Source organism: Lampetra planeri, chromosome 8, assembly GCF_965212315.1.
Source record: "Lampetra planeri chromosome 8, kcLamPlan1.2.h2, whole genome shotgun sequence".
In the NCBI taxonomy this organism is placed as follows: domain Eukaryota; kingdom Metazoa; phylum Chordata; class Hyperoartia; order Petromyzontiformes; family Petromyzontidae; genus Lampetra; species Lampetra planeri.
Window position 1 is genome coordinate 4,061,980 of NC_136114.1, and position 15,732 is coordinate 4,077,711.

The 15,732-nt window shown below is 42.3% G+C and overlaps 1 protein-coding gene across 3 annotated transcripts in view; it reads right to left on the bottom strand.

The window, feature by feature from the left end:
• The window catches only part of LOC144720219 (putative methyltransferase-like protein 25), a 34,357-nt gene that overhangs the window by 16,453 nt on the left and 2,172 nt on the right, over positions 1-15,732 (bottom strand). For 2 of the 3 annotated variants that reach the window (XR_013585734.1, XM_078596736.1), the window contains exons 2-5: positions 9,105-9,248; positions 7,111-7,217; positions 4,325-4,425; positions 2,116-2,764 (exon numbers count right to left, since the gene is read on the bottom strand). Coding sequence is in view for 2 of the 3 variants with exons in the window: in XM_078596736.1 (XP_078452862.1) it covers positions 2,116-2,764; positions 4,325-4,425; positions 7,111-7,217; positions 9,105-9,248 (1,001 nt within the window). In the remaining variant the exon portion in view is untranslated. The remainder of the gene's footprint in view (positions 1-2,115; positions 2,765-4,324; positions 4,426-7,110; positions 7,218-9,104; positions 9,249-15,732) is intronic. The other variant, XM_078596737.1, reaches the window with a different exon arrangement.

A 15,732-nucleotide genomic window follows, 5' to 3' on the forward strand; every position in this document is an offset into this window, starting at 1 on the left:
TAATGGTACCCAGGCGACGTTTCCCAAGCTGCCCTCCGACGTGAACTTTAACCTTCTTCAAAAAGAAAACGGCCATTAAAATCACGGTCAAGAACTTCGAGTGACATCACTCCCATACATGGCCATGCATCATTGTGGCGGTGTCAATATGGCATCGATAGGACAAGATCCTGACAGTGATTATAAAAAAAAAAAATTGTTCTCAATTAATAAGCTTTAATCTCGTGGTGTCACACATGCCGGGACACACAGCCTCGTTACGTATCCTACAGGAGCTATTAGTTTCTTGGGTCACATCTTGTTTTAATACTGTAACATGCACCCTATTCATTCATGTCCATAAGTATATTTTAAAAATCTGCTTGTGTACCTATTTGTCCCAAAAAGGTTAGACAAGGATGGGCCAAGAAACGCAGATGCCGTGAAAGCATTTCAGAAGTAACATCTTGGTAATTTTAGTGATCGTCATCATCACAGTCTTGCATTTAGTTGTTCATGTACAACAGCTCTAATGATGCACATCAGGGAAGTGAAGAGGCCTACCAGCAGCCACAATGTACAAAATAGCTTACCACCACACCGCACAGGGAAGAGATGTCAGAGAATTACTTAGGTCAGAAATATTGTTTTGTTAAATCCTGCTGACGATTTTGGTTGCAACCACAAGCAGACCAGGCATAGGTGGACTTCGGCCAATTTTCTCTCCCCCCCCTCTTTAACGTGTAATGCTGATTGCCCAAACTTCTCGTGTGGTAGGGCTATTTTTCATGCATTTTTTATTCCATGTAAGCATAAAGGGAGACGACCCTCCAGCAGACAGACCTGAAGGACACTCAGTGTTGCGCAGTAAGCAAGTTAGCTCATATGTCTTAGCCCAAGCAATTAGGAGGTAAAGTGTACCTCCTCTATGCCACTGTCATTTAATTTGAAAGAATGTTCTATGCTGCGTCGACTTAAGGAAGGTTACCTCTGGGTGATAATAATAAATGAATGACAAAAAAATGTTGCTTCGCATAGACTGGTGAAAAATGCAGTACAATTATGCACGAGTACACTATACACGTACGACAATTACAAACCACAACTCATGAGGTTTCTAGATCTTCTTGCCATCTAATGCAACAATTTTATACCAATGTTTTACTTTCTCAACAATGAATGTGCATCAGTCAGGTCGGTGAGAGAATCGGCAATCTTAAAAGGCAACTTCCAAGAGAGAGGGTCATTGTGAAGAGTGAGAGTAAATGATATTGAAGAGAGTGAGGGATGAATAAGAGTACTATTTATAAGCGTCTCCTTGAAAACATCAACATAGGGACCTCTCCCCAGACAGAAGCATGTGCTGGGGAATGGCCCAGTAAGAGACACCACAGGACCTCTCAAGTTGTCAACCGAGTAAGGCTCTATTACTCCAACCAGATGTTGCTCATTACACTAAGTTCGTGAGTTGCTAGTGTATTCAGAGACATACCTAGGGCCTTTTGAAAACTCATTTATTTAGAATTGTTCCCCCACAACCTCCGACTAGCAGTTATCTATGTACGGTGTGAAATAAGTTCAACGTACATACATATAAAGTGTGGATACGTTAAGAGTTAAAGTACATTGCATACAATGGGTGTTTGTGTGGTCATTGGAAACTATTCTGAGATAATTGAATTCACCAACCATGAGAATCTGTTTTTACTATGGTTGGCCACTGTTGAGACACATCTAATCGACGCTCTGAGCCAACCAAGAATCCCGAAGTCCACAATAAAAATGTCACTGCTTGGAGTAGCACTAATGACTAGAATATGAAGTCAATTATCATCCTTTAAATGCTTGAATGAAAGTGAAACTGATATGTACACCAATGCTAGCCACAATCACCACCCTCCAATGACATGAAGTGAAATATCAGCAACATAAACCAAACTCCATTCATCGTCTTCAATTTAAGATTGTCTCCCTATAATCCTCAAGGCAATTTTACTGAAATGTCAAGATCTTCCTTTCCTCTGAGTGGCAGTAAAAAAGAAAATTCACTCTTGTTTTTTTCTTAAACGAACCTGCTCCTGACTGTGCTGACCATGCAAGTCAGCAGCACGTTGTAGTTATAAACACAGACGTTACCTCCATCCCTGTAATGAGCTGCCCAATCTCCGTGTCAGGAGTGATCCAGCAGGTGAGGAGCGTCTGTGCGTTAACGCCTCCTTCCTTGCTCGACTTGGCCTCGAGGTTGACTTGCTTCCTTCTTGCCCTCTCTTCCACACTCAGGTCTTTCGGACGGAGATCTTGCACTTCCATAATTTTTGTAAGTTCCTTTAGGAGGAGGTCCCCCTCGGGAGAGACATCTGTGCCAATGCTTAAGGCCACACCATCTCGATTGTTAAAAAAATTATTTAATTCTGACGAAGCTACAAACCCTTCTTCGGGTTTAACGTTTGTTCCAGCAGACTTATTTTGCATACTTTCTGTTAAGCTCAAGCCATTTTCATAACTTTGCGTGTGGTCATCCGAGGACGTTTCTTTACATCCATTAACGGTGCCTTCATTGCAAAATGTCCCTTGTTTACACACGCATACTTCAATGGTCGATGAAGAACTGAAGTCGTTGGCCGTTTCAAGCTTGATCACAGCTCCACGAGTCTGCTGTTTGCAAGTGTTAGATTTGTCATTGGGCCCTGGGCTGCAGGCTGCAGATTTTTCCTCCGGTTTGGATGCCCGCTTGTTATAACCCTTCCAGAACTTGCCCAGTTTGCGGTTCCGCTCTGCAGCCCCCCTGAAAAAATCATCCCAAAGCATTCACAACGGTTAATCAGTGTTGCAATACTCTTTGCGGGTTTTCTGTATGTGTATGTATTATACAACCGAGACATGGCAGGGCCAGCCCAGTGTGGCAGGCAGCAGAAGCTGTTCGATGCCAACTTCGCAATGAATCAGTTGAGTTTGTTTACACAGTTACTGAGCACAGACCCAAAACATCAAGCAGGCAGCAACAAGCAGCAATATCAAAGTCGTAGCCTTACATGCATGGTGAGGGTGACATCACTAGGCACTTGTGCCAAGTTTCATATCAGTTTATAATTGCATATATAAAAAACTAGCTGTACTACCCGGCTTCGCCCGGGACTTGGATCCACCACGCCCGGCCGCCTTTGTCTCCCCAGTGGCGATGTTCACACACCAGTTACTCGTTTGAGGCTGAATCGGCCTAGGAGAGGCCCAGGACAGGTTCAAATAATCGTCACCGGGGGTTGGCCGTGATCGGGAATCGAACTCTGGTCGCCGGGTTCGTAGCGCAGCGCGCGAACCACTATACTACCGCTCCAAAGACAAAGATCCCCCATATAGCTTTAACAGACTGTAGGGGAAAGTGCTATTATCGAGCACCTATGAAGGCCGGTACGGCACACAAGGGGGTGAGTGACAGCAGCACGCCCGGCCGCCTTTGTCTCCCCAGTGGCAATGTTCACACACCACAGCAGTTACTCGTTTGAGGCTGAGTCGACCTAGGGGAGGCCCAGGACCAATTCAAATAATCGTCATTGGTGGTGGCCATGAGCGGGAATCGAACTCGGGTCACCGGGTTCGTAGCACAGCGCGCTAACCACTACACTACAATGCGTTACGCTTCCACATGCACGGATTACGTGATAGATTTCACGTAACAGCTCACTTGCCGTGCATAAATTATATGCATTATTGAGCCCCCCCCCCCCCCCCCCCAAAAGTGTATTTTTATAATTTTTGCATGGTGTACAGTCTGGAAAGTACCCACATGGCAAATTTTCAGTTTGCTGCATGTCGGGAAGTACACTAAACATTTTGACCAGACACACATTCACAACTTTGCCTTTTATATATATGGAGATTACACGTCTCATTGAATCTCAAGACTCTATAGGGAAGGTCAAGGGCAAAACGGAGTGGACTGGAGTCGTACAACGGAACGAGACATTTTAAGGTAGACGCGGAAGCTCGGTGGTAGATGGTGTTACAATAACCAAATATGGGCAGGATGGTGACATTAACTATATTCAGGCAGAGTCGAGGTGGGGTACACCCTTTGTTTTTGTATAGGAATCCAATAATGTGTTTTTTATTTCATTGGCCATGTGATCAATGTGGGTCTTGAGAGACAGTTTTGCTGTGCAAGAGCAAGCTATGCTGAAATTCAAGAGCATGACCACCATTCCAGGCACTGCATTTGTATATTTTTATTCTCATCCCTTCTAGCGATGTCAAACGTAGACGGATTGATTGAAAAGCAATGCACAAATGTAACGCTGAATCAACTTTCAAATGCCTTGTGCTGTAGTTATAACCGGACAGTTCTCACCTCGTGTTGACAGCAGATGAATCGATGCCAAACACCCTCAGGCCAAACTGCATGGAGAGATAGGAGCTTAGGTATCCTTTTCCAGAGCCGAGGTCTATCACCTGTCGCAAAGAGTCAAGGCAATAAACAGAATGCCAAATCAGCGTATTGGAGCCTTAGCATTTGAGCAATGTGACCTCAGAACACTGTTTTTTTGTCGAGTACATAAATAACACGCAATCATCACTTTAGCTTGGTAATTAGAAAGTAATTAACACAGCCTTAAAAGTCGTGGTTGATCATTCGATAGAAAATTGTCTAGAAAGTGGGTCGATTCAACAAGGTGACATCAATATGATCGATAGCTACACAAGCATAGTACCTGTTGCTAGCTAATAACATTTCCCAGTTGTGTTGTTTAATTGAAAACATTAAGATTTGCAGTGACCATTACTGCATGTGAAGGACCAATCATTTTTCCATCTTTAACCCAATGAAATTCATTTTGTGCCATGTCATGAGACAATGCCATCTGAAACACTCACAGAAAGCAGTAAATCACCTTGTGTCAGATGACCCCAGAAAATGTAAATCATAGAACTACTTCGGAGGCCCCTTCAGTAGTCCATTTCTCAACGCTAGGTGGCATTCCTTATCTGCACTGCCAAGAGTTTTCATCATCATCATCATCAGCCATGATAAATCCGCTGCTGGATGTGCGTCTCTCCAAGCCATTGCCATCCCTCATGATCCCGCGATGCCACAATTTATCTTACTCCTGCACACAAGCGGAACTCATTCGCGACATTTATGTGGTGGTCATAGCGCTGGGGTATTTTACATCCTACGGCTGCCATTTAATCACCATCCTCATCCATCTGCAATGCGTCTTGGCCAAGCCCACTATCTTTTATTAAAAGTATTTGTTCTCTGATCCACGTGTTCGTCTTTCTCTCTCTGTACGGTAATTTCCATCATGCAGCTCGCCATGATTCATTGTGTACGTTTAAGCTTTTCTTCAGGTTTAAATATGATCAAATTGTAGTGAGCGACTTCCAAGACACATTTATTCTCACACTTCAGGCACAATCACTGGGCAACAAACACATATACACGGCTACGCATAGCCGACCCATTTACACAGCCCCATCGTCGGCATCTAACTATATAGCTGGCTGAGTAACATAACGACGACAACGATGGGAGCCGTGCAGAGGATCGGCCACGTGGCTGACGATGAAGAGAGATGACGGCGAACACAGCGACAGCAGCCAAGACCCGGGACCCCACAACAGCCCCAAACCCTCGGTCACGTACCCCTTATATACTTCCTGGCGTGGCCAGGCCCCTCCTCCGGCCACGCCCCCTTCCAGAACCTTCGAGCAGGTTACCGGAGCTTCCCGACTGACCCCGCCTTTTACCTTTAACCCAGTTACGCCCCTCTTCTAGTTGGTTAATAAATAACGCACCCATACTCGTGATTACCCCTCCTGGTTCAACAAATGGCACCTTGTCATTACAAAATGAATCCAGCGACAACTACGTAACACACGTTCTGGGTCAACTGGCCTATTTAGCTTTTGCCGTATCATTGCTTGTCCCATCTCACAACCTCCGATCTGCCTCAAGTGGGCCTCTGAGGCAAATGTCGCTTCTCTGTTGCTCCAGTTTCCTGGAATTCACTCCCCTCCTCTCTCACTGCGTAAGTTGGCATCAGTGTTGACTTTCTGTTAAAATCTGCAGACTTTTCTCTTTCTGTGATTCTCCCGCACCTTTGAATGTCCTTTGTACACGTAATGAATGTGTAATGGGTTCAACTGAGTCGCAGACGTAGACTTTGGAGGCAACACATTTATTCAGTTCCAACACACAGGGTAACTTCCCCTTAACAAAATAACAACCTAAGGTGGTGACCACCCGGCTAACTACACTAGTTACTACGTAACTGCTACTACGGATCGGGACCAACGACTTCGGCCCGGGTCCACGTGTTGGAAACTCGTTGAACGGACATCGTAGATGAAGGGTTTCTTACAGGATGAACAACAACCCTGGTCCCTCTCGGGACCCGGCTCATAGTCTCTGTGGCGTGGCCAGCTCCGCCCTTGGCCATGTCCACCTTCCAGAATCCTCAGGAAGGATCTGGGTCCCAATCACGTGACCCCCCTAGTCCCCTCTTGGGGACCCCCTGTAAACTCAACCAGTCACGTGTCCTCCCAGGTCAACCAGAGTGTCATGGCCTCACACAACCCTATCCTTCGGTCGGCACCCACACACCCTGTCTTGTAGGGTCGGCACTGCACTTAAAGTGTGGTGCCATCCAGCGCTATTATTCAGCGCACGCCTTGCCCCTCTAGGGCCGGTACTGCACCCACAGCATGGTGACATCCAGCGATGTCACGATAAATATAATGGTGAATTGAAATTAATTTTGTCAGGAAAGAGACACTGAGGCAAAAACTCTCATTTGCCAAGGCATATTGGTCATGAATGATCAAAATGAAAGCCAGAGACACGATTGTTTAAAACATACCACTTTTATATTGCTCATGGTTTATTTGATTTAAGCCTCCTTTTACTCATCATGCCAATATCAAATGCTTATTCTGTACCCTTTGAATATCAATTATTATATCAAGTCTCTATATCACCTATAAATACCTTTGTGAAGTGCAAGACCAAATTTTGTTGCGTGCAAAAGGACAAGCTTTTGTTACAGGTAAAACAGCCGACCTGGCTTCCAAACACAAAAGATATCACCATGTACAACCCCACATATCTATGGTGTGACCCTACGTGACGTTTACCTGTGATACATTGCATTTCAGTGCCAGCGTTACCACCATTCTGGACATGAGCTCCACCTCGTGTGACTTCTTGGTGCTCATGAAGTCCTCAGGTCTGGCTGGAATACCTACACAAGCAGATCATACAAGCAGAAAGCTTTACTTAGTCACATAACCTGTACTTTTAAAGCAGCTACATCACAATTTGTGTGGGGGTATCATCATCAAGAGTATGCCAAGTCAATTTCAAAACTGTGCCTCATTGCACAAGAAGCATTGGCCTATGGTCATCTCCATTGGTGGCCCTATGCCAACAGTGGCACTTGTTCATTGGCAATGGAAAGATTATGGATTGAGTTGACCACCAAACTGGCATTTGAGCTTGTCACCTTCAGAGTTTGGTGTGCCACAGCACATATTAAAGTGGATTGATTACAGCGTGCCATCTGCTATAACGTGAACCACAATTCACCTTTACAAAAACATTATTTGGATAATTTCATGAAACTATATGCACATTTTTTTTAATTAGCTCTAACCACATTACAATTTAAAAGTATTATTCCGAAATAGTTGCAATTTATAATTTATACGCAAACTACTCTACATTTCCAGTCACTCGTGTGTCCTTCAACAAAGTGCGTAACCTTGGAGTCATCATTGATTTTGAGCTCCTGTTCCCTTCCCACTCCCACGTATCTCAACTCCACAGGACCTCAACCCTTGCCCCAGATGGCCTTCATCACACCTTGACTCAATTATGACAAATGTGTTTTCTAGGGCCTCCCCAAATCCCCTATGTTCCGAATCCAATGGATAAAAAAGCCACCACCAGGCTTCTTACCTGCACCTGGAAATACAATCACATCACCCCAGGACTCTGATCCTTACATTGACTCCCACTCCAGGCCCGAAAGAACGTAAATATCATTCTAACAATCCTTCATGTGCTCGCCCCTGCCTATACTTCTCCCCTCTCATCTTGCTCTACACTGCTTCTCTTGCTCTCCACTGTGAAAGCCCTAAGGTAACGTGGCTTTATGAGGGGGTTACTCCTGTGGTGTGGAACTCGCAAGCCCTGATAATTCATTCATGCTGCCAAATCCTGTGTGTACTCTGCTCCTGTGCCTATGATTGCCTCCACTGAAAAAAAACGAATGTCTTCATTTTCTTAGTGAAGCACCATGTCCCACTATTTTGTTCAGTGCCTTGAGAGGCTGTTGCACTTATACACTGTACACATCTAAAGTGGATTGCAATTCAATTGTATCCCTTATAAACGATCAAAAGTAAATTTGCTAATGAAGACAAGAGCTGGTTAACTCATTAAAAACCATGCTGCTGTATATTGCACAAAATGGGGTATAATTAACAGTTATTGTGCATGAACGTACATGGAACCATTTGGCTCAGTTGAATCGACAGGTAAACGTAATGTACACACAGTACACAGTGCACAGGCAACAACTGTTAGGGGGGCCCTCCTCTTTTTGGGGACATTCATTTAGAACGATTCAACACGGAACTGCAAATCCAGCATGCTAGCCATCACAGCCCCCTGCTCTAAAAAATCCGCCGTGTCAATGACTCAACATGTCACATGTTGTCCCTGTGCGGGTGATAATACATCACACGGACGCTGCAATCGCTTGTGCTCAAATAAAGTCCAAGGACACTTCTAAGTGCAAATGTGGTCAGCAACTTAAAACAACGGAACATCATTCCCCAGAAACTCTTTTTTTTATTCACTCCACATTTCCTATGCCATCATAAGGCATAATCACATCATCATCACAGCACTGTTTAGTAGCCTATAAAACTTTGATTTTCCTCCATAAGGCATCACATCATCAGTGTCCAGTACAGTATCCTATACAACATTGCTATTCCACCATAAGGGATCATCATATCATCATCATCATCACAGTCCTGTATAGTAGCCTATAAAAATTGCTATTCCATGATAAGGCATCATCAAATCATAATCATCATCACAGCCCTGTGTAGTCACTCACCGACTGATCCGTCAGTGCCAAACATGGTGAAGGCTTCATCCGCTGACACGCAGATGCCCAGGCCAGGGAGTGTATGGGACTGTGCCTCGTGAAGGAAGTGCTCGATATCCATTACGGCAGAGCTCGCTCCGCCAATTCCCTGTGCTAAAACAACACCAACAACTAATGACTTTGCTCTTCACGGCTGCTAATTAAATACATTTTTGCCAAAAACGTGCAGCTTCAAAGAAGAAAAATTACACAGGTGAAAGAAATAATTCCCAAGCTGAATGACACAACAGTTAAACGTCTGACTGTAGACATTAATTTATTTTCAGTCCATAAATAGTGAGGGAAAAAAGTATTTGATCCCCTGCTGATTTTGTACGTTTGCCCACTGACAAATAAATAATCAGTCTATAATTTTAATGGTAGGTTTATTTGAACAGTGAGAGACAGAATAACAACAACAAAATCCAGAAAAACGCATGTCAAAAATGTTAAAAATTGATTTGCATTTTAATGAGGGAAATAAGTATTTGACCCCTCTGCAATACATGACTTAGTACTTGGTGGCAAACCCCTTGTTGGCAATCACAGAGGTCAGACGTTTCTTGTAGTTGGACACCAGGTTTGTCCCACTCCTCTTTGCAGATCTTCTCCAAGTCATTAAGGTTTCGAGGCTGACGTTTGGCAACTCGAACCTTCATCTCCCTCCACAGATTTTCTATGGGATTAAGGTCTGGAGACTGGCTAGTCCACTCCAGGACCTTAATGTGCTTCTTCTTGAGCCACTCCTTTGTTGCCTTGGCCTTGTGTTTTGGGTCATTGTCATGCTGGAATCCCATCCACGACCCATTTTCAATGCCCTGGCTGAGGGAAGGAGGTTCTCACCCAAGATTTGACGGTACATGGCCCCGTCCATCGTCCCTTTGATGCGGTGAAGTTGTCCTGTCCCCTTAGCAGAAAAACACCCCTAAAGCAGAATGTTTCCACCTCCATGTTTGACGGTGGGGATGGTGTTCTTGGGGTCATAGGCAGCATTCCTCCTCCTCCAAACACGGCGAGTTGAGTTGATGCCAAACAGCTCCATTTTGGTCTCATCTGACCACAACACTTTCACCCAGTTGTCCTCTGAATTATTCAGATGTTCTTTGGCAAACTTCAGACGGGCATGTATATGTGCTTTTTTGAGCAGGGGGACCTTGCGGGCGCTGCAGGATTTGTCCTTCACGGCGTAGTGTGTTACCAACTGTTTTCTTGGTGACTATGGTCCCAGCTGCCTTGAGATCATTGACAGGATCATCCCGTGTATTTCTGGGCTGATTCCTCACCGTTCTCATGATCATTGCAACTCCACGAGGTGAGATTTTGCATGGAGCCCCAGGCCGAGGGAGATTGACAGTTCTTTTGTGTTTCTTCCATTTGCGAATAATCGCACCAACTGTTGTCACCTTCTCACCAAGCTGCTTGGCAATGGTCTTGTAGCCCATTCCAGCCTTGTGTAGGTCTACAATCTTGTCCCTGACATCCTTGGAGAGCTCTTTGGTCTTGGCCATGGTGGAGAGTTTGGAATCTGATTGATTGATTGCTTCTGTGAACAGGTGTCTTTTATACAGGTAACAAGCTGAGATTAGGAGCACTCCCTTTAAGAGTGTGCTCCTAATCTCAGCTCATTACCTGTATAAAAGACACCTGGGAGCCAGAAATCTTTCTGATTGAGAGGGGGTCAAATACTTATTTCCCTCATTAAAATGCAAATCAATTTATAACATTTTTGATATGCGTTTTTCGTAATTTTATTGTTGTTATTCTGTCTCTCACTGTTCAAATAAACCTACCATTAAAATTATAGACTGATAATTTCTTTGTCAGTGGGCAAACGTACAAAATCAGCAGGGGATCAAATACTTTTTTCCCTCACTGTATATGATAGTGTATTTAGATTTAATAAAAAAAAAATATTGCTGTAGTCAGAAATTTAAAGCAAAAATTGCATAATTGAATATCTAACCAACTTGTGAAAAAATAAAAAAAGCAGAAATGAGCAAGGTTTTTAATCTTTACAAAATGCGTCATATTAATGTAGCGTATTGCGTAAGTGACACAGAGCCTATTAATTAAACGGAGATGCATAATAAAACATACCATCTAACGAGACTATAGATACAAAACCAGGATGTGGGGCAAGTAGTAGTCAATGTAAATATCGTGGGCTCAGATTCACCAAAACGCTGGCTGAGAGTCAAAAGCCAAATGTATCGATAGCTTAAAGAGTCTCAGAACATAATTGTACTTTGTATGTATATATATTGAACTTCTGTCGCACCATATGTGGCCTACCATGCTAATCGCTTTTCATACTGAACCACAGGTCCCTTTTAAATATCATCAGAACATTGATGCAGAACTCAAAACGTCAAAAGTTGGTAGCCATCTCATATGAACTTATTATTCAAAATACAATCAACAAAAATGGTGTGTTAAGTAACATTTAGGCATCGGACGACATGACCACAATTAAGTATGAGTCTTAAATTCCTGCTCCAAATGACGCCAATTCAAAACTATTGGTTTGATTTTAAAAGTTTTTAATGTGACATCCCAAAATAGCCATCTAAACATCAGCTAAAAGCAGAAACGTTATTCGAATGAACAACAATACCTTGCTGATTTCAAGGAGCATAAACCATCATACAAATTCCGGTCATCCTCGCAAGCAACTTTTGGCTAACCATCGAACAAAGAGGGTCACTGCATCACGTGCTAGCAGATGCGCTTCTGCGACCGTCTGGCACGCTCTTGCTTCCTATATTAGGAAGCCACTGGAGCTATGCACTTTTAAATCTACATTGAAAACGAATTTCTTTAGAACTGCTTTTTGTGTTTAGTTTGTTGTCCTTCCCTCACACCTCTGAGTAGCACGGTTGACTACATATGGTGCAAAAGAAGTTCAACATACATACATACGGAATGAAATTGCAGCCTTTTTGGGGTTTTAGGAATACAGCGTCATGTGGCTCTCCTTGTAAAACAAATGTATGTTCCACCACTGAAGACAGGACCACCGGTGGATGTGAGTCCCACTCTTAACTTGTTTGAGCATGCCTCTTTGGAATGTTTCACCTCTAATTGTGTGAATCAAGCCTAGTGTTTACCTGTTTCACAACTACGTTGTTGCTCTTAATAATGGATAGAATTAAACATTGGGTTATACTCACTCAGAAATCAACTGTTGGTTTTCAAGGTTCATTTCCACAATACATCCTTTGCATATCAGGATGAGAATTAAACACGTAGGCTTTCGCGACCAATATTATTCATAATCAACGTTTTTGGGTTTAGATCGCGTTATTTATAAATGTGTCGTAACCCTCCACCACCCGACACGGCCAATCAGTAAAAAAGTGTCACGTTGACAAAAGACAAATAGTTCACTGCTTTAGCCCACCGGTGTGTTGAACCGTGAAATCACAACATTTACAATTTGAGTACGACGTTTCGCTGGTAATTGCATCCAGCATCATTGGGCAATTCGCCAGAATGGTGAGGCTCTGCTGTCTCCAGTTCTTATATAGAGCTTCTTATATAGAACTCTATATAAGAACGGGAGACAGAGCAGAGCTTCTTATATAGAACTCTATATAAGAACGGGAGACAGAGCAGAGCCTCACCATTCTGGCGAATTGCCCGATGATGCTGGATGCAATTAGCAGCGAAACGTCGTACTCAAATTGTAAATGTTGTGGTTTCACGCTTCAACACACCGGTGGGCTAAAGCAGTGAACTATTTGTCTTTTGTCAAAGTGACACTTTTTTACTGATTGGCCGTGTCGGGTGGTGGAGGGTTACGACACATTTATAAATAACGCGATCTAAATCCAAAAACGTTGATTATGAATCAGGATGAGATTGTTGAGATTTCACTGTTGCCTTTACATAAAGCACAACATTACAATTTCAGAAAAATGAGGCAAGTCAGATTTTTTTCAAATTCAGTTGTGGATATTTTAAAAAATCTAAGAGATCGGCAAAAGAGACCAGCACAAAAATGCCTATTATTGCAAATAAAAGCACAAAGTTTTTTTTTACGTTATTACTGGACAGCTGCAGGGATAATCAAAATTAGAATACAGTATGTATTTATCCTGGAGAAATCCGATGAGCTATTAAGCTATTTTTCATAGACAGATGCCCAGTAGGGGAGGGTCAGAAAGTTACAACAATTAATACAAAAAAACTAAAGGAGTGCAAAGTACAGGAAAGATAAGCAATTCACAATAAATAAATAAATTTCCATTTTACCATGTAAAGCCCACTGGGCTATTCTTTTTCAGAAGCGACCTGGCCACAAATGATAGCTTTACCAAGTACGCTTATCATATGGAAATTTATAGCAGCCAAATACTCTCAACCCACGTTTCGAACATGTCACTGGTGCCTTGGCAAGCATCGTAAACACTTGGGCTTTTTCCAGCTACAGTATTCATTTGCAAAATGTGGCTTAGAAACCCCAGTGGTGGATACTTAAAAGAGGGCAGGTGTAAATAATTAACATGTTAATGTATCGCGCATGTACATGCCTGGCACCAGCCCTCTTAGGAATTCAGCCATGCTGCAGGATAGAGAAAGTAATTTCAAAGCCCTACTTGTAATGCGCTCTCTGTGTGGGTTTTCCATTTACCATGCAAATGAAATGCAATCGAAGTTGATTGAGTACAGTGTTATTTTTTAAGGATGATGTGTTCCTATTAGAGTACTGTTTGTGTTTATGTTTCATTGGTGTGTACGTATTGATGTAATGTACACGTGTAGGATTGTGGTGGCAGTGTGTTTACATTTTTTCTACACATTTCCTTTAAAATATATTTCAGAATTTTGTTTTTGCAAGTTTTATTCTAATCTGAAAATGTAACTATAATGTACATCATTTCCCCCATAACAAGCCCTAAGTCTCATAACCAATTTCCAGAAGGCTCTTGCTTTATAAGGATATTTGACCAATTCATTAACGAGCATGTTTTGGTTATATGCAAAAACATGAGTACCCAGAGAAATCACAAGCATAATAGGTTAACACTCAAACTTCACGGAAATAGGCAGCTGACTAATTGGGTGCAATGCCTCTTATACAGATACCTCCTTGTCTTTGAACATGTGTCTTAACATGCATAATCTCAGTGTGATCCACCAACCCTTCCTTCAAACCACTACAGCACCTGACCACAGCCCAGTGTGATTGATGTCTTGTATTCATATCAAAATCAAATAGTTTTCTTCACAACTTCTTTATTCAATTTGATTCAGCATCCATAAGCTTGAATACTAATTTTTTATTAAAAGCAAATTTTAAGATAGACAGCATATTGTACAGTACTGACATGTGCTTACACATTTTCTGCATCCCAGTGTAGTACTTTGAGACTGAAAGCTACATAGAGAACTGTTGACCTTGTCCCATGTTTAAATCAGTTGTAAGAACCAAGTGAACGTTCACTGGGAGAACATTTTTCAAGGTGCCCTACATAAATGCCGTCAACAAATAAGTATTAAAGCTTTCGTGACTGCAGGAATTCATATTATTTGAGCCTTTCGGTAAAAGTCACGTAGATAGGTTTAAAGAAAATAACAAAAAATAACAAAAAACTACGTCGTTTTCCAACGGTTTTACTTAACTTGATTCCTGTGTGGTCAAATCTTGTAATCACAATTTAGTCTACTTCCTGGTGTCCAATCAATTCCACATTTTGCACACGTACTCAGATCCGGTGAGAATGCATGCCTGTATCAAAACCGGCATAAATTAATCAACTAATTCGCTACTTTAAAGCGATTTACATTTTGGTATGGACGCCTTATTAATTATATACTTTTGTGTAGATCAAAAACGCCGTGGTCCCTAAACTCACGAATCGCCTCGCCCAAGATGCAGGCGCCGTGCGTCTCAGGCGTGCCTGCTCCGTGTGAACGAGTTACCATCACTCCACACATACAAAAAGCAGTACATTAAAGATTCATTTATAAAATAACCAATTATTTCAAGTAAGCGTTGATGTGGGAGCAGGTGCCGCATCATTGACGTACTTCTCGAGGGTGAGTTAAACGAAGTTGTGAATAAAACCGTTGTTTAAAACAAAATTGCTATTTTATTTTATTCGAACCTATCTACGTGACTTTACCGAAAGACCCAAAGAACATAACAGTATTAAAATGCAAATAGCCAACAGTAACATTCAATAATTCTGTCTTATACTGAACAATGTCAGATGGAGCCAATGGTATATTTGGTTGTTTCTTGCAGCATTTTCCAATTAATATATTGCCTTAAAATATCCACGTCTCATTTGTCTCAAAGAGCTCTCACTCGGTTACATGACTTTGGATTAATTAACACTGAGATGCATTAATTCATCAGTATACAGCCCTTGGCTTGGTTTAAAATACAGATTATATTTAAAGCGACGCTTGTTATCGAGGAAAGCCTCACCGAGTCTCATGACTTTGTTTTAGTAGAGTCCTGTCAAGTTTTCACAGTCGGGGGACATGATGGCTATGTGTTATATATTCAAGTTGAGTAATTTGCGGGTAATATTTCAAAAATTACCAAATTTGGACGACGACGTCAAACACGCAATGGCCTACTCTTGCT